Source organism: Cololabis saira, chromosome 5 (assembly GCF_033807715.1).
Source record: "Cololabis saira isolate AMF1-May2022 chromosome 5, fColSai1.1, whole genome shotgun sequence".
NCBI lineage: Eukaryota > Metazoa > Chordata > Actinopteri > Beloniformes > Belonidae > Cololabis > Cololabis saira.
This window is the reverse complement of record NC_084591.1, coordinates 16,051,390-16,078,814: the sequence shown is the minus strand read 5'-3', so window position 1 is coordinate 16,078,814 and position 27,425 is coordinate 16,051,390. Positions and strand designations below refer to the sequence as shown.

At 41.5% G+C, this 27,425-nt stretch overlaps 1 protein-coding gene across 1 annotated transcript in view; it reads left to right on the top strand.

Moving 5' to 3' along the window:
• Positions 1–27,425, top strand: part of LOC133443809 (A disintegrin and metalloproteinase with thrombospondin motifs 20) — a 133,130-nt gene that overhangs the window by 7,422 nt on the left and 98,283 nt on the right. The window contains exons 3-8 of the mRNA XM_061721073.1: positions 2,449–2,608; positions 16,154–16,401; positions 20,557–20,640; positions 22,428–22,552; positions 22,668–22,708; positions 23,013–23,118. Coding sequence (XP_061577057.1) covers positions 2,449–2,608; positions 16,154–16,401; positions 20,557–20,640; positions 22,428–22,552; positions 22,668–22,708; positions 23,013–23,118 — 764 coding nt within the window. The remainder of the gene's footprint in view (positions 1–2,448; positions 2,609–16,153; positions 16,402–20,556; positions 20,641–22,427; positions 22,553–22,667; positions 22,709–23,012; positions 23,119–27,425) is intronic.

Below are 27,425 nucleotides of genomic sequence, written 5' to 3'. Positions count from 1 at the left end.
GATTCTGTCATTACTGCCATTTATTGGTAACAAATACAGATTTAATTCATCCTGTCTGGAATCTCAGAACAGAAGCAATAACATAGGGCGACGGTGGATCAGGTGATAAGATAAGATAAGATAAGATAAGATAAGATAAGATAAGATAAGATAATCCTTTAATAGTCCCACAGAGGGGAAATTTGCAGTTTACAGCAGCAAAGGGGATAGTGCAAAAACAAGAGGCATCAATAGAAATAGTAATAACACAGTAATAATAACACACTATAAACAGTAAACTGGTATATATAATAATAATAATAATAATAATAATAATAATAATAATAATAATAATAATAATAATAATAATAAGAAAAATAAATAATAAGAAATACTAGTATATTAAAAAAAAATAACAGACAGATATTTACAGATTGATATTTACATAATTGCACGTTGCAGTGAATGAAAGATATTACACATAATGATAGAGCGGGTCATCCAATGATCGAAGGATTGGCCTTTCGAACCCCACTCCCCCAGTCATCTGTCGTTCTGTCCTTGGGCTAGACACTTGACCCTCCTTGCCTCCAGTGAGGGCCGTGCTGGTGTGTGAATGTTTTGTTGGTGGTCAGAGAGGCCGTTATTGGCTGCCACGTTTCCGTCAGTCTGCCCCAGGGCAGCTGTGGCTGCACATGTAGTTTACCACCACCAAGTATGAATGGAGTGAATGAATAATGGACTCATTGTGAGCGCTTTGAGTGTCCAGAAAAGCACGATATAAATCAAATCCATTATTATTATTTTTAAAACCACAGGACAGTATGAATGGCAGTGGAAAATCAGCATCTTTGACACGCCGATGTTTCCAGAGGTGATGTTGATTGTGTGCCGTGGATTGTTTTCACAGACCGGTGATTACATTGCAGCTCGAGACCTGCAGCCTTCCTCTGGAAGTCTTGTGTTCATCTGCAAGTGAGCAAATCTTCCACTCTGAGAGGCAGAAAAGAAAAGTTCACATACCGTTTTCAAAGTTTTCCATATCTCATATGTTTGCTTTTCATTGTCAAATGTCCATCACTTGTGAGGACGCTTAAGGAGTATTGCTGCCCTAAAGACAACATTCCAGTATCCGATATCCTGCTTAAGTGTGTGCATGAAATTACCATGCAAACACCACTGTGCCTCATGGCTGAGTGAACTAAGAAGCTTTGTGAGACACTGAGCTGCCAAATCAATATTAGCATTCCTTTGTCAACAGCTGTCCGTGTATGATGATGTCACTGTTCCTGCTGTCAGTTTTGGAAGGATAAAGAAAAAGTTTTTAAAATGGCTTAAAAAAAAAGGCAGAAAGAAACTTCTGCATAAATGTAAGAAATGGTTCACAGCATCTGTGTTCGCAAAGGTTCAACTCCAAATGATAAAAGTTGGGACGGACGGGAGAAGACCTCAGATGCAGATGACCTGAAGAGGAGAGATCAAGGATGTAGAACAGGAAAAAAAAGAGCTAAAAGGAAGATATTTGAGCATTTTCTCCTTTGATCATCATGTGGAATGTAAGATCCCTCTGAGCTGGGATGGACGAGCCGGTAGCGCTGATTGGAGACAGCAGGACTAACCTGGATGCAGGGGTATATTCTGGATTCTGGCATCTTTATAAATGGATTTTCGGATGACACAGGTGGGAAAATGACTTCAGGCGTCAGGAGCGCTGCAGTGCTGAACAAAACATGATGTAATCCTGGACATCCGACTGGAGGAACACCTCTGCACCCGAGATGTTGAACCGCTGTCTTAACTACCTGTGCTACATGTGACATCATCGACGCAGGCATTGCCAAGCAACACATGCAATACTGAAACATTTTTCTTCTCTGATAACCTGCTGATCTCATGTCTATCTTTATTTCTGAAAGACTCAGCCCTTTGATGCTTTTGTCACCTGGTGACATCACTTTTTTTTTCAAATAAAATTATCTTAGTATCATAAATTGGCCTCAAGCTTTTATTTTTGGTACTGAAATGTATTTTAACCAAAAAATGACGTTATCGAGACAATTGGAGTTCATATGTGGCTGTGGTAAAAGCCAATGAAATGAAGGAAATTCAGCATTTAATTATTAATTTACTGTTTTCCATATCGTCTAAACTTTGTCTTACTTTGGGCATAAGTCATAATGTGTCGAACTGTTTGTGCTTTTCATGGGTAAAAGTTCAGCGTTGACTGACAGTTTCTAAGTCAGCATGTTCTTTCCATTTGTACTGTACCTGTCAAAAAACTGAACTGCTCAAAAGTGTGGAAACGTTGTGCAACGTGATGCCCAAGGCCACAAGAACTTTCACGAAATTACAACCTTGAATAAAATTCATCTCCAACTTTAACCTACACGCCGCGTAGCATGTGCGCACTCGTGCAAGCGCATGTTTCATACCAGAGGCATCAATGACCTACATTTTTTCCTCCCTTAGATCGGAACCTTTACATCACGACATGGAGAATACTTCTTGGAGCCTCTTTTAAATGCTGATGGGGAGGAGTATGATGAACAACACAACAGACCGCATCTTGTGTACCGACAAGAGAGGAAAAGGAACATCTCGGCCACGGATGAGCCCTGTTCTGCCTCAGGTAACAGACTGCCTAAATACGCTGCCTGTAACCGCCGCCTGTCTGACTTTCACCCACAAACCTTCTTATCACCTGCATTCGCTCTCTTACTCACTGTAATAAAACTTCCCCTAAGATTTAAATTATACTGCGTCACGTTTTGACTTAAGAGTGTTAAAGAAAGCTCCTCACCTTAACTGATTAAACTGGCCTCAGTTCCGCCTGCTGATTTCTGCAGGAGCAGTCAGCAGCCTCAGGCTGGTGGCCGGAAAAAGGACTTTTTTGCCTGCAGTCCATTGAAATCTTTCCTTTAAATTTTTATGGTTTGGGAATTTTGGACGGCCCACAGTGGCCAAGTGGGGTTCACTTTGATGGAAGACCGCAAGGTTGTCGTCAGAGGCGGCTTCGAAGGCGGTCTTTTGTTGCGTGAAGCAATAAATCTTTTATGTACAGACCACTTGATTTGCTTGTTGTCTGAAGTCTGCTCTTGTTGTCTGATGGTGGGCATTGTGTGTGGCGGCGGTTGAAAAACTTGGAACGGGCCAGGCCAAGACAGCCTTAATATGCTGTGTCCTTTCACTCTTTTAGTCTGTGTGAGGTAAACGGAGACTGAGGGAGAGTGTCTCTGGCCCCACTCTGAGACTTGTTTAGATACTCTCTCTAAAGCAGTGGTTCCCAAACTTTCTGTGCCCAAGGCACACCAAAGGACAAATAAAGATTTCAAGGCACATCTATTGTGCAAAATAGCCTTATAACACGTGTTATCACTAATATCATCAGTTTATCTGTTAAGTTTATTATTTACTAATGCCAAATAAGATATGACAAAGACAACTATTCTACTCATGAAATATTTATTAACAAAATACTTGACAAAAATATTTAAACTTTATCAAATTGGGCTTCATCAAACACACCCATTTCAGGAGGATTTTTTAAAATAGTTTTTAGATAAAGAGTTTGCCTCTGTATTATGGAATGAGTGCATTCAAAGTAGTATATAGTAAATTAAAATAATTATTTTTGTCTAGTTGTATACTATATTGCAGTAGGCTATGGTTGTCACAAAATCCCACGGCACACTTGGACTTGCCTCAAGGCACACCAGTGTGCCGCGGCACACAGTTTGGGAACCACTGCTCTAAAGAGCTCGGTGGGCGAACACAGAAGGAGTTCAGTTGTCTGGAGAAAACCTATTTGTCATTATTTATGCGTATAAACTTCAACCCTTTTAGAAAATATTCTAAATATAAGGCTAAAGTTAGCAGAGACACGCAAAGTATGGGACACCTGCGGGGCTGCTTCAAAGGGACAGCAGGTAAACAATGAGCAGGAGGATTAAAAGAAGCAGAGGTCTCAGGGTGGGATCATGAGGTGTCCCAGGCTGTGCCTCTTCTGCTCTATCAGATAGGTTGCTCTGCAGATGTGGCGATAAATTGGCCCTTTGAAGACCAACACTAACAAGCATGTTCTGTCTTTTTATGGGAAGGGGAGCAGAGCACGCCACCACTAGCGGGTTAGAAAAAAGCACAGAAGAGCACGCGTCAAGCGTGCTCTTCTGTGCAAAACACTTTAGTTGCTGCTCCTGCTCCTGGAATTTGGGCATTTCCCCTTTGATTTGGGTTAGTCGCTTCTTTTCTTTTCTCCTTTTTCTTATTCCTCTTTCTTCTGGATAGATTGCCATTATCCCCTTATATCTTTTGCAAATGAATAAACAAATAAAAATAGTAATACTGCAAAACAAGAGAAGAAGGAGATTGCAAATATACGTACGCTGTAATGACTTTCCTCTGCAGGATTACTGGGCTCGCCTTTACAGATAAGTTGCGAAGTTCAGTGATATCTGAGTGAGTGTCAGAGTAAATCTGCTGCCCCTCAGGTGGTCCGGTTTAGACGCCTGTTGGATGTATTCCTGGCGATGTCCAACCAGGAGAAGGCCCTGAGACAGAATCAGGATACGCTGGAGAGATTATATTTCCTGGCTGATTTGGGAACAGCTTGTTGTCCTCCTGGAAGAGCTGGAGGAGGTGGCTGCACAGAGGGAGGTCTGGGACTCCCTCATTAGGTTGCTTCCCATGTGACTCGAACCCAGATAAGTGGAAGTTAATGGCTGGACGGAATCACACATCATACAGTGGGCAACGTGCTTCAAAACAACCAGATGCATGAATCTTGTGCCGGCTTATGAGTGTAAAAAAAGTCAATTGTTTTGATAGAAGAGCTCCAACAGAGCCTAATTCATCGCAAGTTAAGAACAATTTGGTTACAGATCTCACCACACAGATGACCCAAGAACCTGTGATTTTGGTAATGGGCGGATTCCACTATCTTCTCTTTTTGAAGAGCTACAAAAGCACCCTTTATCAGGGTCAGTCATCTTATGACTCTTTTTTTTCTCTTTGTGTCTCCACTCCATGTGTTTCTGAAGAGGGCTCTTGTCTTGATTCAGAACTGGGAACTTCAGTGGTGAGCGTTTTGACAGAGGTTTGAATAGCTTTGGAGCTTTCAAAGCCCCTTTAGGTCCAAACACTTGGAAATGCTGAATGACCGAGTGTTTTCACTTGTCAAGCAGGTCCTCCCATTTGTAAAAAAAAAAGAGAAAAGAAAACGAAAATGTTTTTTCAAGATACACCTACTCACTGAGGATTATTATTTGTTCATCTTTCTTCTATGTATATAAATAAAATACAATTTCAAGTGGCAATAGGTGGCAGTTTATCAGCACCAGAAAAGAAAAAAGCCTATCAGCTGAAAGATATATCTTAGATTCACATTTCCTGTTGGATAAGATGTCTGGAAGTGCTGCCTTGCTAACCCACAGACTACATCAAAGCAACGAAAGGAGTGGGGGCAGTACGAGTTTTGAGTTTGTACAATAAAATGTGTTGAAAGGGGAAGAAGGTTACAGTACATGTGTACATCTGTCCAAGTAAATGACTTTAACAAGGATGATTTTTTTGTTTCAACATAGCTTTCCGACACATAAAACTTCTTGCCTTAGTCATGGATGTTCTCTCACTGCCTTTAGGTGTCACATGTGGAAGTGGTCCAATCCGGGCTTTTTAAGTGTGACCTTGATGGAAAATTATATTTTGTCATTTCTGCAGGATTTCAGGATGTGTCTGTAAGTCTGTCTTCAGCTGCTTTTCTCTACTGTGTGTGTTCACGCACCGTTGATAAAAGCACTACGGTGTCATTGCATGCAAAAAATCTGAATGGCATCACAAACTAAGTTCTCGTTGACACACTTGGCAGTTGCATCAGCTTTCTATCTCCGTAAGCCCTCCTGGGTGGTTTCCTTGATGTTTAGAATAGCTCTGGAGTAGATGTCTGTTGAGGGGGTGATTAATGTTTCAAAGTCACAGAGTGCCTTGTTGTGCCTGGTTCTGGATTTTAAAAGCATCTAAGAAAGGAGCTCAAATCACAACACTGCGCCGACCTTTAATGACATATTCTGCAGGGCTTCTGTCTGCTAGCCTGCATGTGAATCCCCGCGTCGTCCTTCGACAGAGATAACTGCAACAATGAGGGTGGCTGCAGATAGGGGCAGATTCTTCTCTCGCTGTTCTCTCTTGGCGCTCTAAAGTTCATGAAAGTGCAAGCAAGAGGTTGGAGGAAGCTTGAACTGGACCGTAGCTCTTTCTTACAGAGACTGGCTCTTAGTCTGAAGCTGCAGGGAGTCACGTTTCGTCTGAATGAGAAATAGTGGAGTGCATGTATGTACAGCTGGAGAGCAAACTGAAATCCAAATAGCTGTTGGCGCTCAAACTCTCTCAGATTTCCTTAAATCTAACTGGGTGCAGCAGAGATGGTGAAATGATGCTGCTGACGTTCAACTTAATTACTATACACAATCCCCTTCTTGGTCTGCACACCATATACATACAAAATGCACATTCACATTGATTGTCACTGGGTTTATTTAAATGAAAAAATAATGACTTGAGCTAGCTGACTGCCCTCCCTTTGCTTTAACATTTGTTTGAAGGGAAACACTTGTTGATTATGACCTTATTTCACCCTTATTAGACCATACTGGATGGATAATCTTTTGCTTTTCTTTCCTAGAGGCGTGCGATTTCTTTCAGGCTTGTTTGCTGGGACTCACTTGGGACTCTGCGGGCATTAAGGCCTTTGTCTTCCTGTTAACTGCAGCTCTTGACAGGGGTCAGGAGAGCTGGTCAGTCTGGGTGTGATGGGTGAGCCGTAATCACTCAGACAGACTCCCTCATGTTCAGGGGCTGGCTTTTGATGGTGTGGACGGTGTCTCTTTGGCTCCAAAAGGCTTAGGCTTGCCATGTGCCCTCATGCCCCCCGGACTGACTGAACACCCCTCCCCATTCAAGTAGCCCATCTATTGTTGCCAAGCAAAAAGGTTGTTTTTAGGCTTTTGTGCACGTGACATAGTTTGCTATTGCATGTATGTTTACGGAAGAACGTCATTTCCCTTTCTGTTGTCGAAGCATCCTACTGAGTACTTGGAGTTGCTATGAGAGCAGTACAGTGGATGAGAGAGGAACTTCTTTCCTTGTGTGTTTGAGCAGCTCTTGCCGGTCCTAGGTGCCAAGCTCCCCCTGCCTCCCTTCCCTCCTTTACACCCGAAAAGTAGCTTCCACGTAGGGGTGTAACAATATATCGTGCCACGAATTTTTCGCGATACAAAAACGTCACGATACGTGTCGTGGAGGTGGCAAAGTGTATCGCGATATTGGGTTATTAATATTAATCTAATGTGTTGACTAGAAACGCACTTCTGACCGCGACCGCGGCCGTGACCGCGGCCGTGACCGCGGCCGTGACCGCGGCCGTGACCGCGCGGACCAAAATCTTACTCCGCCCAGAAGAAATTAGTCCCGTTTTGCGGTCCCGTTTTGAGCTCTGAACCTTTACTTATGTAAGTTTGGTGTAGAGTTAAGCCTTACCTTATTAAATTAAACCTTTTTCTGGTCGTGAGTAGGATAAACACAGGGACAACTTCTGCGTGAGTTTGAGTGTACTTTAATGTCCCTCAACAGTGTAAGATTTTAGAACATCAACACAGCACCTAGTGCTGTATCACTCCGCCCAATCTAAAACAGACTAATCACTACAGATAAACTGACTAGTGTCATTATAGTCCCTGATTAACATCAGAATATAAAGAATATATTTATAAAATAATGAACCCTGAATTACCAAAATAACCTTCTTAACAAAAATAAATCTCCTCTTACACTTATAAGGTGAGCATGAATCAATCTTTTTTATGATGTAAAATTGTATGTATTTATTTACTTTTATTTATTTATTTATTGTTTGTGGCAAAATATTTTTACTTGTATGAAACTGAAGATGCATAATGCAAACCTGACATTTACTTTTAGTAGTAGTACTTTTAGTTTGTGGAAAATGGTTGGCCTGGCTTGCTCTTTAAAACTTAAACAGTTATAAAGCATTACAAACTGTAACAATAGGGCAAACGCACAGCATTGTTTTGTATTTTGTGTCTTTCAAATAAAAGACATTTTTTTCTAGTCATATGTTCCTCATGCAAGGTTGTTAAAAAAATACTGCTATAATATCGTTTCGTTATCGTGACCTCAATATGGTGTATTGTATTGTGAGATTAGTGTATCGTTACACCCTACTTCCACACCACTGCGTTGTCGTTTCCCCTCACTTAAAAAGAACTTGAATTCGCGTTGACTTTTAAAGTCTGACTTATATGAATGATGCTCCGTCCTATTACTAGTTTCATAACACATCATGACGGATCATGTAAGCTGCTAATAATTGCCCTCAGTGTCATCTGATATTAAGATAACGGGCACTCTAGACAGGTCTGAACAGGGTTACTTTAATAGCTGCCATGTGTCTGCCTGCCCTCAGGCCTTGACCCCTAGTGAAGCCAAGGTATCTTGTTGTCCGGGGAGTTCTCATGAAAGATTCCAGCTGGGATTATTTTCTGCAAGTGTCTGCTGTTTGGGTATTCTTAACAGATGCAGGGCTGAATGGAATGGTTAGAACAACTCGCTCGGCGTTGACTGACTACATGGTGGCACGGGTGGCAGTCGGCGGTGAGAAGATTGACAGGTTACCGACAGTTTGTCACAGAGGTCGACTGGTCTTAGAGATGGCCAGTGAAACATCAGTCGTCACCTCCATTTCTGGCTGTTCATCACACATGAGACGAGACATCACTCAAAACGGCAGGCCTGCCTTATGTATGTCAAGACCGAAGAAGGTTCAGATTCTTTAAAGAAACCCTTACTTATAAGACTTTTAAGCTTGGGTGTACATTTAAAGGAATGTCTTAATTGTTATCATTATAGCATAAGTTTGAGTTATGTTTCTAGGTAACAACTATAGCCTATATAGAGACCTGTTTCATCATTGATGCTCATGCTGTTACACTGTGTGTCTGCTGTGTAAATCAAAAACCCTCCTGACAGAATCAGAGATAGCTTATACCATTTTTACTTTCCAGTACCAATTCTGGTACTTTTTCAACCACCAGCAGGAGCAGCTCATCCATGACAGTGAAGGTTACAGTTGTGCCTGTTTTTGTTATTGCATTCTGGCTTTCTTTGAGTCATTTCTCAATTTTTCATTTACGACGTCATGTACTCCAGAGTTTGCTGATGTGGTTTGTTTTTTCTCACCTTGGGCTTAATAAACTCCTTATGCTCTTTCATGTTATGGTGACTTAAAAGTTTATTAAGGTTGCATATTTATTCGCAACATCTCATCTCTCATGCTTAAGGAAGCCTTTTGTCGGCAACTTCAGATTGCCAACATAATGCCAATGCTGGCTAGTTAGCTCAGACCAACTCTCAGTGTCACCACTTCCCTACCTGTTGCCTACAAACAGGAAGTTGCAAACCAGCATTGCGTAACCTACAGTGCTGACTTTTAGAGCAATGAAGAATAATTTGGATCCTGCTTATAAAATTCATGTAGTATCAGATGGTGCATAGCTGTAAATACTCACAGATTCATATACTCTAATTTTAGGAAGTCTGACACTTTATTAAGTATTTCCTGGTAGCATAATCGCAACAATTCTACAAAAACGATGAGATAGTGTGTTGTCCGGATTGAAGTGGCTGGAGCTTCACCTTGGAGCCAAGCCCGGTGGAAAGGCTTGAGCACAAGTGCTTGTTAGTTGGGCATTTGCCTTCGGGTTCAAAAGAGCTATGTTATCCCACCCCAGACAGCATGCTGGGTCCCTCTTATGGAACCACCGTATTGCTATAGCAAATACTAGCGTTAATCCAATAAATCAGTTGAGGTTCCTCCTAAGTAGCTTTTTTGGACGGTTCAGAGTTAACCTAGGGGAGTTCGGGGTGAACACACTAGACAGGAACAGGGCCGACCGCCTCCTCAGCCCCTTCAGCTGCCGTGTCTCCATTACGCTGTATCGTCAAACAAGAACCGGTGACTGAACAGATAACACAGCTGACCACCAGTTGGCAGTAATGCAGTTTTTGCTTTTCGCAAATGGTCAAAAAGAAGAATGGAACAAAAGAAAAAAGGCAAAAAACACAAGGGATGCTACTTGCGGTTTTGTTTTGTCTTTTAACATACGCCACGCTGGAAGCAATTGAGATTAAAAGAATCCACCCCGCTGTACCTCTACATGACTGAATCGACTTGTTGGCCATTCTATCGTTTTTTTCTTGTGATCTCCATCTTCATCAAATGTGCACATATACAAATTTTACTGTAGGTTCAGGTGATGTGTGGTCACGTGATTTATGTTCACATGAGAGTGCTGAACATAATTTAGAAATACAGATCTGAAGAGAACCCCTGCCAGGTAGTTACCGGAGTACCTCTCCTACTATATGGACATTTTCCGCCCTGTAAAGATTTATGAAGCCCACTTTTGCAGGCCCCGTTCCTGGTAATGGAGACACATGTCAATGCCCTGAAAAATCTACCCGCAACTCCCGCTAGTTAAAACACACCTCTTACCCCTCGTTCAAACTGAAAGAGTCACGGGCGTCCCGACGCCAGCATCTCGCCGCTTGGTGCATTCACACTGAAAGCATCAGTGCCTGCAGCGGGGCGGCGGTGGGCGTGGTTTCAAGCTGCGCTGCAGAACTGGAGGGAACAGTGGGAACAGCCTACACATATAACTACACATCTTAATTTTCATATTTCACCATAGATCTCACTTTGGGACGCCTTCTTTATATTTTAGCGTTATTTCCGCGTAGATAAGAGTGAGTTTGATGCTCCTTTAACAAGTTTGGTCCGCGGATCAACATCAACCCAGCGAGCACTTGCGCCCGGTGGCTGATTTATGGTTTCGCGTCACACCAACGCAGAACCTACGGCGTAGGATACGCGGCGACGCACACCGCACCGCGTCCCTACGCCGTCAGCTACGCCGTCGATTTAACGCAGAACCACAATTCAGGCGAAGCTGCAGTCTGTCTGCGCTGATCACTACACACCGGGTCGGAGCGGATTTAGTCATGATGTTTAACCTGAGTTTTGTGATTAATAAGCACGAGTTTTAATTATTTTTCGTTGGATCAATGTAGCAAATAAAATCGTTGGGACCATCCAGTTCCTCACCCATCAGATATGTGTTTCACATGATCAGTTCAGGTAAAACGGCAGTCAAACCAGCAAAATGTCATTTTGCTGGATGAAATATATTAATTCCTGATAGAATAAGTTTATTAGTGCACAGCTCTGCTCATGTACGCATGTGAATGAGTGTACGTTTGTGTCTACATGAAAGTACAATCTGAGAGTTCTTGCTTCGGGAATCCCGGTGTATGATTGGACGACGCCTCGGCGTCGCCGCTGCTCATTTGCATAAAGTTCAGATTTTTCAACTTTCAAATTGACGCTCCGCGCCCGCCGCCCGACGCTCCTGCCGCTCCCGCCGGTCCCGCCGCCCCCGCCGCCTCTCGACGCCCGTTTTTCATAGACAATGAATGGCAGCCAGACGCCTATGACTCCCGTGACGCTTTCAGTGTGAATGCAGGGTTAAAGGAGCATGAGGCAGGATTTAGGCAGGATTTATGAAAAAAATTTGTATACGTTTTAAGTTTTCTAGTAATAATGTCAGATGAAGCGTTCCAAACCAAAAAGAAAGAGCCCTCTAGTGTATCTCTCCATTGCCTTGAACAGGCTGTGTGCTGCAAAATGTGCTGCAATTGTGCCCTGATCCCTGTCCTGCGGATGTGATGTCACATGACCCTGCATGCGCGTTCTCCCCGTTCTCCCGTGCCGGCTTCGCTGTTGGCTGCAGTACCCCTGACGGCCGTCGTGGCGAAGGGTGGCGCTAGAAAGTCTCATTTCTTAAAAGGAGCCTCATGCTCCTTTAAGAATCAGTTCAGTTTTCAAAATAAAATACCCTGTGCTTACTCCTGAATGTGAATGTAAATGGAAGTATTTCTTTTAACCCTAAATTTGTGTGCATTTTATGAATCCTGACTAAAATAAACCCCTACACGCCTATGCCCATCGGTACCCAGAAGAAATGTTAATGTCTCACACTTTCATCATCCGTCTCTGAACTGATAATAAATGCACAAAAAGCCCATGTCTTCACTTTTAAAAACCTTCATCAGCAACAACAATTAGCTCTCATTGCTTCTGACTGTCTAGCCACAGAATTGCACTTAATTGTGCTTCTGTCTGAAGGAGTTCTCACAGTTTTCCCCTCTTAAACTGTACTATCAGTTAAATTCCAGTAACCGCAGTGTCTGACCTCATATAGCAAAGGCATTACCTATACATGCAACTCTGAGGTATACTGCCTGTTTAATTGGTAGCCAGGGAATAGAGTGCTTTAACTCTCAGCAGGCCACTGTAAAAGAATGTTAATTAGTTCAACAATGAAATGTGGCTTCTCCTTTGTTGGGCTCTTGGCATTGATAATTTTGACAGAGAAGTGAAGGAGAGTCAGAGAATAGCTCTTTGATCTAGACTGATATCTCAAAATCCTTTTGGACACTGCTGTTGTACATAAATAAAGCCAAACAGAAGGGTCTGTCATACTTTAATGGTTATGCACTAATGTCATTAAATGCTTTATTGCAAAGGTGAACCGGCTCAAACCCGAAAACTACTCTGAATACATTTGCAGCTGGTCAGGATCAAATTCTCTGTGTGCAACTAAGAGAAAGTGGTGTTGTAGGTTTATGGTTATTTTTGGTGCAGCGATAAAAAGATTTACACAAGTCAAATTAGCGTGGGAGACAAAAAGTGAGGTGAATGTGGGTTTGTTTTAGCTACGTGCATACTGAATCCAGCTTCTTAAAGCGTTTGGGTTCGTTTTCTCTGACCTCTGCTGAGAGCAATTGCTGCAGCTAGGATTTATGGCATCTTTGCAGTTGTCAAAATCAATGAAATCTATGGCTTTATGTTGTTTGGAAAGGAATTCCTCAAAGACGGAGATGTTTATCTGATGCTGAACCGATGCCCCGTGCACACTGGGTGATGTCATCCCTGTGTGTGTGTCCAGCATATCAGGGCAGCCACCCCTGTCTTTAGATGCTGTAAGTAGCAGCTCACTACCTTGGAGGAGGGGGAATTTCAGCTTAAGGCGAAATGGGAAAGGTTGTGTGTGGCTAATCTGCCCTGATTCAAAGGCTTTTATGACAGAGACCATACAGTAATTTCACTCTTCCTTTTTCCTTTTTTTTTCCCATCTAACACTCACTAACTCTGAGTCTCAGCACCGCTTTCAGAAGACGCTGATTCTCCTCTGTTTTGAGAATCCCTTTGATCTCAGACTGTCTGCAGGGATGAGTCTGTTCAAGGGGTTTAGTGTCGTGAGTTTGGCCCCAGAGAGGTTTTTCCTGGAAAATACAAGGCTGGGCTGCGTGCAAGGACACACATGAGTTTGGCTGTGACTCAGATTCTGGGTGCTGGCATGGGGCTGGGTCTCGCGGCAGCAAGATCTATGCGCCGTTTGTGCCAGGGAGTCACGCTCTACCTCGTGTGCCCACTGGGGGCATTGCTCGAATACCCGCCGAGCACTCATTGAGTTATCTCCCCTCCCTTTATTTCTGACACACAATCTTTCTTTGTGTGACCATCTGGAAATTCTGAGTTTACTGAACACAATGAAACTCTTCACGATAATTGGGCTGTCCAAGGTTGAGGAGGTTGCTTAGGATGACGGACTCTAAAATATGCGTGGAGACCATTTATTTACCGGGTCCAATTTTAATTTTAAATGTATGCAACAACTTTGCTGAACGTGAAGAGCAACTATGTTAAAAATAATCAGCATGAGTTGTGATCAAAGAGGAAATTGTCCTAAAAACCTTCAACTCTACCTTCATATAGCGTATCCTGCGTCTGCATATTTGCCAATCCTCCATGCTGCATTGGTGACCTGATACTTGCTAAAATCAGTTGTCTAAAAGGTGGGACACAGCTGAAACTGAGCAATTTCTTGCACTGTATCACATCTGGCAGTGAATCAAGGTAAATTTGGATGGCGCAGTGCCCTGCATGATTTACTCAGTAGTCAATTGACTTCTTTTCTTTTTTTTAACCTGAAAATGCACTGGAAATCCATCAAAATTATTCAACTTAGCTGACACATTTTTGTACTGTACGGATGATTTATGATTCTACGACTGGGTTTAATGTTTTGGGTTGGAGAGCAATAGAGGAATCCTTGCTCAAGAAAAAAAATCTCTCCGAACTGCGTCATGTGTAATTTAATGTGCTTCACTTTTCAAGTTTTTCTTTTCCTTTCTGCCAATGAATTAACGTTCTCACACTTTGAGTATGCCTCTGCTGTGCTCCTTTAACTCTACCCTGTCATGGTGAAAGAATCTATCGCTCGTAGCCAGCTCAACACGTGCAGTTCAGCTGAGACAACCGAGCCAGTTGCACACGCGTTGTCTACGGCTGTCATTCTGGCTCCAGAGCGGCGTTCACCTCAAGCTGCTACAAGAAATCGTTTCAGTCTGACACTGTATATGTTTAATTTCTTCTTTTCAGCACCATTTGCCACAATTTTAGATAATATATCGTCTGGGGTCACAGTATGTGGATAATTTGTAGATCTTTATATCTTCTTGCAGTGTGCACACTGAAGCAAGTCCATATGTAAGTCAGTAAAATGTCATCAAGGGATTTTTTCTGTTTGAATTGAGAAGAGAGGAGGGCACTTCATGAAGGAATAATAAAGGGTACGTTTATGTCATAGGAGATAAACTGGCCTTCACATAGAGTTAAAGTATTATGTTCGTTTTCAGTCATGAAATTTAAATCTCTGGTACCTCTGGATTTGCTTTGCACCCTGCAAAAGTTTAAAAGCTGGGAATTATGTCAGAATCACAAGGACTTAGAAACACAAGGAGAGGCACTTAGTGAAAATAAGATTTGGCTCATGTGTCTTCTGATTGGTTGAATTCCTGGAGGCTCGCCAGTGGGCAGAGCTGATGGCTTTAAAATCTACAAAAACAGCATCAGTGCTAGGTTTTTCTACGTAAATGACATCAGTTCCTGAAATCCTTCCTCACATGTTTGAGCCAGAATCAGATTGATCAAAGAGCAACGACAAAGATTCGAGTAGGATGTCTCTATCTGGAAAAGTTACGTGCTGTTGTGTGTCATTATATTACCAGTAGCTTTAAATCACTCGCCGTCCTGTATATTTTTTTCCTGCCTGTTTTGACTGGCATGGATGTAGGAAGTTCTGACTAGGACTAGACTAGGTCAGATCCAAGAAATGGAAAAGCTAAGAATGCTATCATGAAACTACCTTTGACTCCATGGGTGCCAACATTCAAGCCCATCTCATCTGCATATAGTATACCTATGTCATTGTTGTTTTGTTGTTTATTTCAGCCTCCAATCATTTCTTGGATGATGATCGATCATTATAACACTTTGGATAAATCAGACATGGTAAAGCTTAGTATGATTTCTCAAACTAAAAATCTATTTCAGCAGGTCTTCTTCCAGGCCTGGAGTTTGCTTTTATGACCCTGTTCAAGATCTACTCTTCTTTTAGTCTCTTTCTTGTTTTTTTCTTCTATCAATACTTTCTTGAGCCTCTTAGTCGCCTCAAATCGCACCCTAAAGTGAGATACAACTGGGAAGGGAGTTTGGCGTTAGCTCGGCTGATTCTTGGCGATAGTAGGGATGGGAGTCCACGGGATCTGGATGACATTCTCGTGTGATTTACCAGTAACTGGACCTGTTAATGTGCTCCCATTACATACCTACAATTAGAAAGCAAGGTAAGGCAGGGTTATCTTTATAGCATATTTCAAGACAATTCAAATTTCTTTAAAAACATAAAAAAAAAGCATTTAAAAAGGATTAATAGCTGTTCATGAGTGACCTGTTTAGACTATTCTTTTTTTAAAGGTGACTTAATGACAGCTGTGTTTAGGCACTGAGGAAAGATGTCTGAAAGCAGAGACGTATTTACAATCAAGACAAGAGCTGAGGCCATACAATGTGCAACACTCCTGTTGGCGGAGTATCAGGGCAGCAAAATTGTGGAGGACTGACTGGACATACACTAGTCAATATTCATCAGGAATTCAAAACTTCCAAAGTATTTTCATGACTTTGTTTTGTTGAACACAGAGCACTCCGAGAGGTCGTCTGAGAGCAGAGGGAACATGGCTGAGGAGCTGGACTCTCTCAGAGCCTCAGTAGACGAGCAGCAACTTTACGAGAGCAACTCGAGCAGGAACCACACCACATCTCCACGCAGACGCAAGCGCTTCCTGTCTTACCCTCGCTACGTTGAGCTAATGGTGACGGCGGATGCCAAAATGGTGCGCCACCATGGACACAATCTGGAGCACTACATCCTTACAATCATGTCAGTAGTAAGTAAAATAATGTTTCTAAAAATTATTCCATTTATGGATGTTAAAGTATTATTTGCTGTTGTATAATAGCGTGGTTTGACTTTTGAATTATTAGTGTTCTTAACAGCTCATATTCATGCTAATGGCAGATAACATTTTTTACTTCTACATCTCCTGGTATCTAGCCATTATTACTTTAGAAAATCCAGGTTTGCAATCTGCATAGTGTACAGCATGTACCGTCCCTGTCATCAAATAAATAAATTGAATTGAATTGAAATTGAATTGAATTGTTAGTCACCTTCTGGTAATGCCTGGTCATGGTGCACCAGTTAAAAACATAAAGCAAAACTTTATGTTTTTCTTGTCTTTACTGAAATTCAATTCAATTCAATTCAATTTTATTTATATAGCGTCTAATACAACAGATGTTATCTCTAGACGCTTTCCAGAGATCCAGAACATGAACATAAACATAAACATAAACATAAACCCCCGAGCAATTATTACATAAACAATGGCAGGTAAAAACTCCCATAGTGGGAGAAAAGCCTTAAGCCAAACAGTGGCAAGGAAAAACTCCCCTTTAGGAGGGAAGAAACCTTGAGCAGGACCAGTCTCATAAGGGGGGACCCTCCTGCCGAAGGCAAGACTGGGGGAGTCGGGGACGTCAGCAGCACACAACAGGCAGGTGGAAGCAGCAATGGGATGACCGGGGATGGGGAGGGGGGACCGGGAACGCAGGCCAGAACGCAGCTCCCGAGGCTCCGGCCTGCAAACATGCACAAAAGAGAAAAAAGGGGGGCCGGCACAAGAAACTACAGGAACGATGGACAAAAATGATAGCTATGAGATATTTATAATAAATAAAAATGGTAATGGAGAAGAGAGGAAGGGAAAAGGAGAGGAGAAGAAGGGTGAGAGGCACCGCCCAGCGGATCATGTCGGTGCCCCCCTGCAGCATAAGCCTATAGCAGCATATCTACCGTGAAGCTATATTTGAGACTAACTATTATAGTCTTGTAAAGTACTCTAAATAAAGTGGTGGTGAGAGTAACTGCTCCCTCAGGTGCACATTTTCATTTTCATCAGCACCCGTTGCTGCATTGCCGTCCGTTAAATTTGAAGGCGATGGTCCATTGTGCTCCAGTCAGATCAGGACAGTTCAGCTTTTCACGGTTCGTCACAAGCCTCAGCCAATCAAGTTGCAGTGAGGTGTTGGTCAGTGAAATTGTAAATCACTGTGGAATTGACCTTGTCAAAGCACGGGATTTACTTGTGTACCAAACAGGAAGAAATTTGATTGACAGTATTGCTATGATGGAGGCACATCTGAAACACTCGCTGTCGAGAGTTGCAGTAACGCTGTGTAATGCTGTGTAGTAGTACAGTGTACTTACAGTAAGTGTTGCTACGGTTACCCTAGTCTATTCACACAGAATCCCATTGTATTTATATTCAACTGAACCTTATCATGTCCATGTCACAATAATGAGCTTCAGTTTCAGTTGTAAACCTTTACGGGACCTCAGCATCCTGCCGTATCAACTAAAACAACTCCGTTAAGTGGTCCCATTCTGAGTCAGCATCCTGACCTCGTTGATTCCTATCTAACTGGAAGATCAGGCTGGTAATCTATCCACAGTATAAGTAACCGTTGTTTTCACTTGTACTACGTGTGTTCTTCAGAACACTAACTTACGTCAAAGTAGTGATTGTCAGTTGAGTAAGAAAGAACGAAGTCACCGTTAAATGTCCCAGTTTTGACAACTTTTAAATTATTTTTAGTTTATTAGTTTTAAAAACAGAATCATGTAAAACATCTTCACCGTGACTGCTATGCTATTTTAGTTTATTATTATGTCAATAGATATAATGAGCAGGATTTTACTTTTGCAGTCGGTTGCAAAGTAATTTCTGAAATCATTTTATGTGTTATCTGTAGTCTTTACTTAGAAAATGGTTTTATAAGGTCTCCATGTGCAGAAATTTCAATCAGCAAACAAACTAGTAACTAAACCAAAGAGATAAATGAAGCAAAAAAAAGAACACATTTACCCTGTTAAGTGCGCTGTAGCTGTGTAGAAATTGCACTGATGCAGAAGAAATCATGTTTGGAGTTGCAAAGAGGCCTGAAAGTTCTGGTGACTTTCTGTAAACCTTCTTGAAGCTTTGCAATGGAAGCTACACTGGATAGTTTGGAGATATTTTAATTGTAAAAGCCTCTAAAAACAGTGTCTAAAACCAATAATGCAGTCCTTGCAGATATATAGTTTTCTAAACAACTAGAATATTGTGAAAGGGTTAAAATAATTTAAAAGTGATGCTCTACAAATTAATAGAAATAAACTCGAGGACTGGATGACTTCTCAATCAACCTACATGTAAGTTCCCAGTTATAGGCCATACTGCAGTTTTGCTATTGTTGTCTTTATTCCCAATAATTACTTTTACATTGGACATTAGATACTGTTATTTCTGCCATTGAAAAGTTGCCTGTCGCTCTGTAATTGTGTGCTGCTGCAACAAAACAAGTATCATTGAACAGTATCATGGGGCACTGAAGGGGTCTGTGTCCAGCCTAAAGATGCTTTGGGATTGATATGGCAACTCTGTGGTTGGAAGAAGGTCAAGTCTAAGCAAAATGTAAAATAAGTTAATTTAATTTGAGTTAGGGCTGGGCGATATATCGAGATTTTAATATATATCGATATATTTTCAAACTCGATATGGTACGAGACAATATCGTTTATATCGATTAAAAAAAAAAAAAAATATATGATTTTGATATAGCTTATTTTGTGACAAATTGACTTGAATGTTTTATTTGAGATTTGCACAAATGTTTTGTTATTTGCACAACTATCAACCTCAGTGGAAAAGTCTGCCTGTTACTGTCTACATTGTATTAATTGCACAGTGTATTTTAATTTAATTGTTATGCAAGAAAGGGATATTTGTTTTATTTTATTCAAGAAGCATGCTTATTCTATATATGCAGGCAGTTTATTTTTATTTCATTTGTTTTATACATTTTGATATTGTGCAGACCTCTGTTAATAAAGGTACCTGTGTGACATTTGGCACGAGGCTTTGTATTAAAACTGTTTTTTTAAGGGTTTGCCTCAGAAAAAAATGAAGCTAACAGAGATGCTATGCTATAAGGCTTTGGGGGAAACCCCAATTATGGGACAGAAAAAATATTGATATATATCGAGTATCTGAATGGCGATATCGAGTATCGCCATTCAGCTAGAAAATATCGAGATATGACTTTTGGTCCATATCGCCCAGCCCTAATTTGAGTGGAAATATCTCTTGAAGAACCCCCCCTCCACCTGGAAAAAAAAAGGAAATCAGTTTATCTTTAAAAAACATTCCACCAATCCTTATTTATGCGTGGAATGGAACTGCAAAGACCATAAAGTCCCATTATTTTAAACTTCAGTGAGTCGCAAAATGATTACTGATAAAGCCTTGCTGAAATTGGTCGCGCCCTCCGGGTTTGTGTTTGGTTACGCAGCCAGGTCAGTTGCTTTAAGCTGTGGTCTCTTTCATCTCAGGTTGTTACGCGTATTATTACTAATATATCCTGAGTGAGAACATACAGACCGAGGTTCAGGGTGTCATGGTTGGGCTAACAGCTTCCAAGGACAGGGTCCCCGTGTGCAGGCTGAGGCTCCGTGTCCCCCCTGCCTCCCCTCCAGGCTAAGGCAAGCTAAATGTTTGTAGAGGACTAATGAGTTCCTGTCATGAGGCCGGACGCAGCCTCAGGAGACCGCTGGCCAACCGTGACAGGGGTGCGCGAGAGCAGCAAAGGGGGAGAGAGGAATACAAGTGTGTTCAGAAAGGAGCTCGGAGGTCCAGCTCTGCTGAATCTCACATTCATGGCTGTGTCTGGGTTTTTTTAATCTGTTCTGTAGTCTTAATTGGTTTCAATACCATGCTGATTAAACTAACCCTGAAGGATGCATTTTTTGCCTTCATTTGACTTAAATGAAGCATTTCTAGTTTTGATTAAACCAAACAAAGCCACACAGAAACATGCGATAGCTGTATTTTCTCATTTCAAGCTAAGAGGACTAGATTAGCTTTTTTACTCTGTTATCCACGCTCTGTTTTAGGTAAGTGGAGGTTTGCATTTTTTGTCTGTGTATTTTGTCTCTGTTACAGGTAGCGGCAGTGTACAGGGACCCCAGCGTAGGAAACCTCATCAACATCATGGTTGTCAAGCTGGTCGTCATCCACAATGAACAGGTGAGTCTGGGGTCTTGAATGCCACGTTTATGCCGGTCTGACGTCATCGCAGGTGTCTCTGGCTCGGCCTTTTGTCTAAGGGGCCGGTTTGAAAGGACACTGCTTTTCTTGTCAGTCTCCAGTCTCCTGAGAGGTCATGAGGCACCTGCAGATGAAATGTTGCTGCAGGGGCAATGTAGTTGGGTCCTGTACACACACACATGTATGCTGCGTCGTATTCATCAATTGTTCACAAATTTTATTATGGACAGGCTGATCAGGATAAAGAACATAATCTCGTAGCAGCTTTTCCTTGTAGATGCAGTTTAACAGGTATAATCCAAAACTAAAGGAGATCACCTACAGATAGATAGATAGATAGATAGATAGATAGATAGATAGATAGATAGATAGATAGATAGATAGATAGATAGATAGATAGATAGATAGATAGATAGATAGATAGATAGATAGATGGCAATACAAGTAATTTATTATATATTTTGCATTATATATTATTTATTATTTTATATAACATATTATTATATATATAACAGCTGCTGCTGAGGTCTCCACCAGAGTGGTGTAATAATTGGTGTAGTTTAGTAGTATTTAGTATTCTTTTAGAGCAGTGTTTTGGGGGCTCCAAAGACTGAATGTGGTGATAGATTTATAGTTACAAAGGTGGAGTTGAATTGGTATTTTTTTTATTGTCATTTTTATCGTTATCGGGATAAATGCCAGAAATTATCGTGATACATTTTTTAGTCTATACCGCCCAGTGGTGGACAGTAACGGAGTAAATTTACTTGAGTACTGTACTTAAGTACATATCCAGAGGATTTGTACTTTACTTGAGTATTAGATTTCTTTGGTACTTATTACTCTTACTTGAATACATTTCCAAGACAAATATTTTTACTTTTACTCGAGTAAATTTCTAGGAAGGCTGAAAAGTACTCGTTACTTTCAGGTCTGCTCTTTTTTCTTCTTCCCTAAAATCCTATTGGACACAAGCTGTTTTTGTCAAAGGAGGAGACCTATCACAGTGCACACTCTCCACTGGGATGTACGTAAAGCGGAAATACGTCTAGCCTCCTCAAAACGATACCGCCAAAGTAGCCTGCGTTTGTCAAGACAGAGCCGCAACAAGTCAAGACATAGCCGCAACAATGGCTACGCCTGCGTCAGGAGAAGAAAGACAATCCGCTGAGTCGTCTGAGTCTGATAATGAGCCGGACTCGGAGCAGGGACTTTCACAAAATCCTTGGCCGTATCTTAACTCAATGTTTGAGTTCGACCGAGTAAAAAACGAGGGCACAGACAAACCACAGACATTTACAACTTAAACTTTACAACTTAAATTAATTTAGAAAAATATAGTAATTTACTGATGTGGAAAATAACAAATTTACTCTTACTCTTACTCTTACTTTTACTTAAAGTAAAGTAAATTTAAAAGCATTTACTTTTGGATACTTAAGTACCTTTACTTGTAACGGAGTAAATTTTGACCAGTAGTATTTGTACTCTTACTCAAGTACTGGGGTCGAGTACTCTGTCCACCTCTGATACCGCCCATCCCTAATAGATAGATAGATAGATAGATAGATAGGTAGGTAGGTAGATACTTTATTAGTAGATAGATTGATATTTTATTAATCAAACTATTCAGCAGCTACATAGATTCCCAGAAATGCCCAACGAACCACAGCATAAAAGACAACACTAGACACAACAGACTGGTAAAACATACTGGTAAAGTCATTGATTGTTTGTCATCTGCTCTGGCGTTTCACCTGAAACAGGAAGGCCCCTCTGTGAGCTTCAACGCCGCCAGCACTCTGCACAACTTCTGCGTCTGGCAGCAGAGCCAAAACGTCCAGGACGACAACCATCCCTCTCACCACGACACGGCGCTGCTCATCACCAGGTACAGGCTTTACCCGCCGTCCTCTCTTTCACACAAAAAAGGTTGTTGTTTGTTTTTTCTATTAGAAAGTTTAACAGTATTAATTCTGTTTTTTTTTTGTTTTTTTCTCTTTCAGAGAAGACATTTGCCGTGCAAAAGATAAATGTGACACTTTAGGTAAGCCGTTTGCCTTTTTCCTTGCAAAAATATCTCCACCTACAAGTCTCTCCCGGAGACGTTTCCGCCCCACTGCTCTCAGCTCATAAACCGCTCAGTAATGAGTTTACGGCAAGCTGTCAGCTAATAATATTAAAGTGACAGAACCGAGTGGTAGAGAGCGAAGGAGGGGAGGAGACTGGCTGTGCTAATCTCTGTAAAAGAACACAAGTTTGGATGGTTTAATCGCCTTCTACACTTAAGCTACTTTTTTTTTTTGTTTTTTATACTTCAAATAGCTGTGTGTATATACATGTTTGTGTAGGGCTTGCAGAGCTCGGGACCATGTGCGATCAGTACCGCAGCTGCTCCATCAGTGAGGAAAATGGAATTAGTGCCTCCTTCACCATCGCTCATGAGCTGGGCCATGTGTAAGTTTCAGCTCAGATCCTGCACACACACACACACACACACACACACACACACACACACACACACACACACACACACACGCTCACACACTCACTCAGAGTACACGCTCAACCTCTCTCAACCCTCTCAGGCAGCCTTGACAACAAAAGCCCTCTTATAAAGAGACGTAGGGTGCAGCAGACACAGGTGCAAAACTTAATAAAGTAAAAAAAACTGACTTTTAATAACACGCCAGACTATAATATCTTTCTATAGCGCTCAGGAAGTGAGTTATTTGTGTGCGTTTGAGCTTTGCCTTGACAACGGCGAACTGTCTGGATATACGAGATAATGTGTCCATAGGATGTAGTTGTTTTGCCATTCTGTCACAATAGACATAAAGCAGCTTTTATTTTAAGTATATATCTTTTATGTAGAGTAAATATAAGCACACACTTCAAGAAAGTTAAGCATAGAGTTTTATCAGACAGTACAAGACTAAATATTCCATTTACAGTAATATTTAGACGTGCACCCCTATCCGAACCTCCTCTCGCTTATCGTCTCTGCAGACTGATAAAACCTCCTGAAGATGTCACACTGGCATCACATGTAAGTGATCTCGGAGTGTTTTGGCAGGGTAAAAAAATCATTTTCATAACAAGCAAACACGGTCACATGTCTCAAGTAAAAACCTGGTCCGTCTGAATATTTTCTGTGTTGCAATGACTTAGTCAAAGCACTGGACTTTATCAGTGCTGTTTATGCTTCTCGGGCACAATTGCTGAAAATCAACTGTTAACATTTTATTCTTGGGATTCTTAGACGATTTCATGAAGCAGTTTAGGAACCAATATTTTTCTACTGCAAACTTATTTAGATAGAACATTTTCCGTAAGTAGCTAACCCCATGAATCTATATTTTATTCACAATGAAGCACAGAAAAGCTTTCATAGAAACATAGAGACATAGAAAACATGTAAAATCCTGCTTGTTTTTATCACAGCGCAGCCTGAAGGCTGTGCTTATGATCAGCCAGTGTTGATTTTTAGCATTGTCCAAAGCATACAGAGATTTTTTCTGAATCTTTTGATGACGTCATTTAAAATTTCAGCAATTTTACGCATAGAAACATTATCCTGAAATCAAGTTTTTTAGCAGATTGATTTACCATTTGCCAATTAACCTAATTAATTGAATTAGTTGAATTTTCAAGCCTTTCGCTGACCCTCTCCCAACTATTTGAGACGTACTGCTGCCCAACAAATTCAGAATTGTTTTCCAGAAAATGGTCTCACTTTCAACATTTGATGCTTTATATGGTCTACTGTGAACAAGGAACAGATTTCTTTACATTTGCAAAGCTTTGCATTCTGATCTTATTTACAGTTTACACGGTGGCCCAACTTTTTCAGAATATGGCTCGCACCCAGATTTTTTGTTTCTTCCATGCTGCCCACCTCCTTTGCTTTGTGTATTTTAAGCATTTTGATGAAAGTGAATATGTTTCCTCTCTCGTTTTGCCCGTGGGTTGTGAAAGTGGCCAGTGTCCGTGTGCGCCAGTGAGCCACCACTTAAGAATGAGAGATATTCTTCTACCTCCTCTGTCACGCTCACACATTCTTCCAGCGGAGAGATTGAAGCGGAGCAGCAGTGGATGGGAGGGACCTGCAACCCCCAACCGGCCCGCTCTCTCTCTCGTCTCATGTGGATCTGTTTATGCTAAAGTTCAAGCAGCTGGAGGCCCAGTTGGCTCAGGCACTTGGCGTGGAGGATCACTACGTTCACAAGTGTGAGCTCTCCAGAGTGGTTAGTCCTCGGGGAAAGCCAATGACAGGGAGTGGGAGCCACTCAAGAGCGGAGTGGGTTGAAGAAAGATTTTTTTTGTTTGTTTCAGATGTGTGATCACTGACAGCCCTTTGAAGTCTCACTTGATAACATTTTTATTTTTAAGATATTCAGGCTTGGTAACATTTTGCTTTCATTTGAAACAGAATAAACAGCTTTGGAATGTTTTAGGAAACTGGAATGAGTACACCGCAAATCTTAACTTGCATTATCATCTTGAGAACCTTACCGGATGAAGTTTTAAAGATTTGTAGCACAGCAATCTATTTCTTTAATCCATTAAATTAGAGAAACGTGTTTTTCTCATTCTGAAGATCCATCAAACAAAATTGCATGGTGTGATTAAGATACTGCAGTACAAAAAGGTTATTCAATTAAAAATGGCGTCCGTATTAATGGTGCCATCGGTGTAAACCGGAGTCAATTTCTCTCGTCTGATTTATGTCTGACCTGGCAATAAAGCTTTTTCTGATTCTGATTCTGATTCTGAAGGAGACCTATTATGAAAAACAGGTTTTTTCTTGCTTTAACATATATAAAGGGGTCTCCCCTCAGCGTGACAACTCAGAGAAGGAGGAAAGCAACCAAATTCTGCAGTTCTGCAAATTCCGCCCGGATGAGCCATCCAGTGTGATGTGGCTTCTATGAGCCGTTCAGATTCTGCTCCCTTTCATTACGTAACCAAAATGCAATTTGCATCGGTTGGCCTCCGATGCGTGAAACCACGCCCACAACTAACTCCGCAAAACAGCTTCCGCCATTTTTTCGTAGCGGTGTATCGTGTCATTCAGGCAGCCAATCAGCACAGAGCCTCATTATCATAGCCCCGCCCACTCAGAATCCCACATAGATAATGAGGTTAGAGAATGGGAAGATAAAGACATGGTTTAGAGGCTGAATTTCTAATTTACAATCAAAAGCTTGTTTCTAAGACATTCAAGGGGGGGAGTGGCAGCCTAGTGGTTACAGAGGAGGGCTGGAGTCTGGAGGACCCAGGTTCAAGCCCCTGGATTGCAACCAAAAGTCAACCACCTTGGGCCCCTGAGCAAGGCCCTTAACCCTTACTGCTCCCCGGGCACCGTGCCATTGCATGACAGACCACTGCTACTAGTTCAACTAGAAAATGGGTTAAATGCAGAGAAAGAATTTCCCCATTGTGGGAGTACTAAGGGAATCTTTCTTTCTTTCTTCTTCTTTCAAGGCCTATAAAATAAAATAGGTATTAGATGCAAAAATAGGTCCCCTTTAAATTAAAAGCTTTGACCTCGTTCAGGATTTACTCCTCCATTGATCTGACCACAAAACCTACTGACTTATAATCTAATCACATTACAATTTTTTTTGTGTCAGATTCTCAAGGTTGCAGGTGGCAGGTGTGCTGCTGCTGCAGCTGGGTTGGATGGCGTGGTGCTCTGTTGGGTCAGTTGCTCTTGGCGGCGTCAGTGCCATGGACTGGGGGTGTGTGGGAGGGCTCCTGCCGGTGGGGGTGTGGCCCTTGTGGGGGTGTCGGCCCCGGGGCTGCAGGTGCCTCTTGGCTGGTCGTGGTGTGGGGTGGCCGGTGGTCGCGTGCTCCACGGAGATCCGGGGCAGCCACGGAGGATGGTGGCGGTGTTGGCAGTGATGATGATAATAACTACCCTCATCACTGTTTGCAGTACTACTGCTAATTATAATACCAGCAGTGGTGATACTAGGATTGCCAATATTGTTATTATTGGCCTCATAGTTGTTGTCATAGTTGTATATATGTATATATGTATATATGTATATATATATATATATATATATATATATATATATATATATATCTTATATATAACACTTAAATGCCTTAATCACCCATCATGATAACGACACATTGTACGCAGCAATGCAATGCAACCTTTCGCGAGATGTCTAGCAGCCTGATTTGCAAAGCTTATTACTGTACCAGGAGCTTATTTCTTGAGTGTTTGCCCTCAGGCCTCCGGCCCCTGCAGGGGGGCCCTCATGCCAGCTGTGCTCGATCTCGTTCCTGCAGCGGTATTGGATTGACCCTCGGCGAGAGCCCAGAGCCCTGCGCTGGCCCACATCCTGTTGTAAACCTCTCAGACATCATACAGCTGCGTGGGATCCTGTGTGCATAAATATGTGTGCACTTGTGTATTATGTATTTATGGTTTGTGTGACAGACCACAGGACGTTCGTCTTGGACCACAGGAACAAGAAAAAGTCATTTATGAGACGGCGAGCTACAGGCAGCATGCAACAATCATTTCTTTGGCAGATATCTGGAACTGTTCTTCTGCATCTTATATATATATATATATATATATATATATATATATATATATATATATATATATATATATATATATATATATATATATATATACATATATATAATTGTAGTTCTAATAATTATACCGTGAAAAGACATCTACTGTCTTTTTACTATATTTTTTACTACGTTACTGTATACTTTTATGCATTTACACC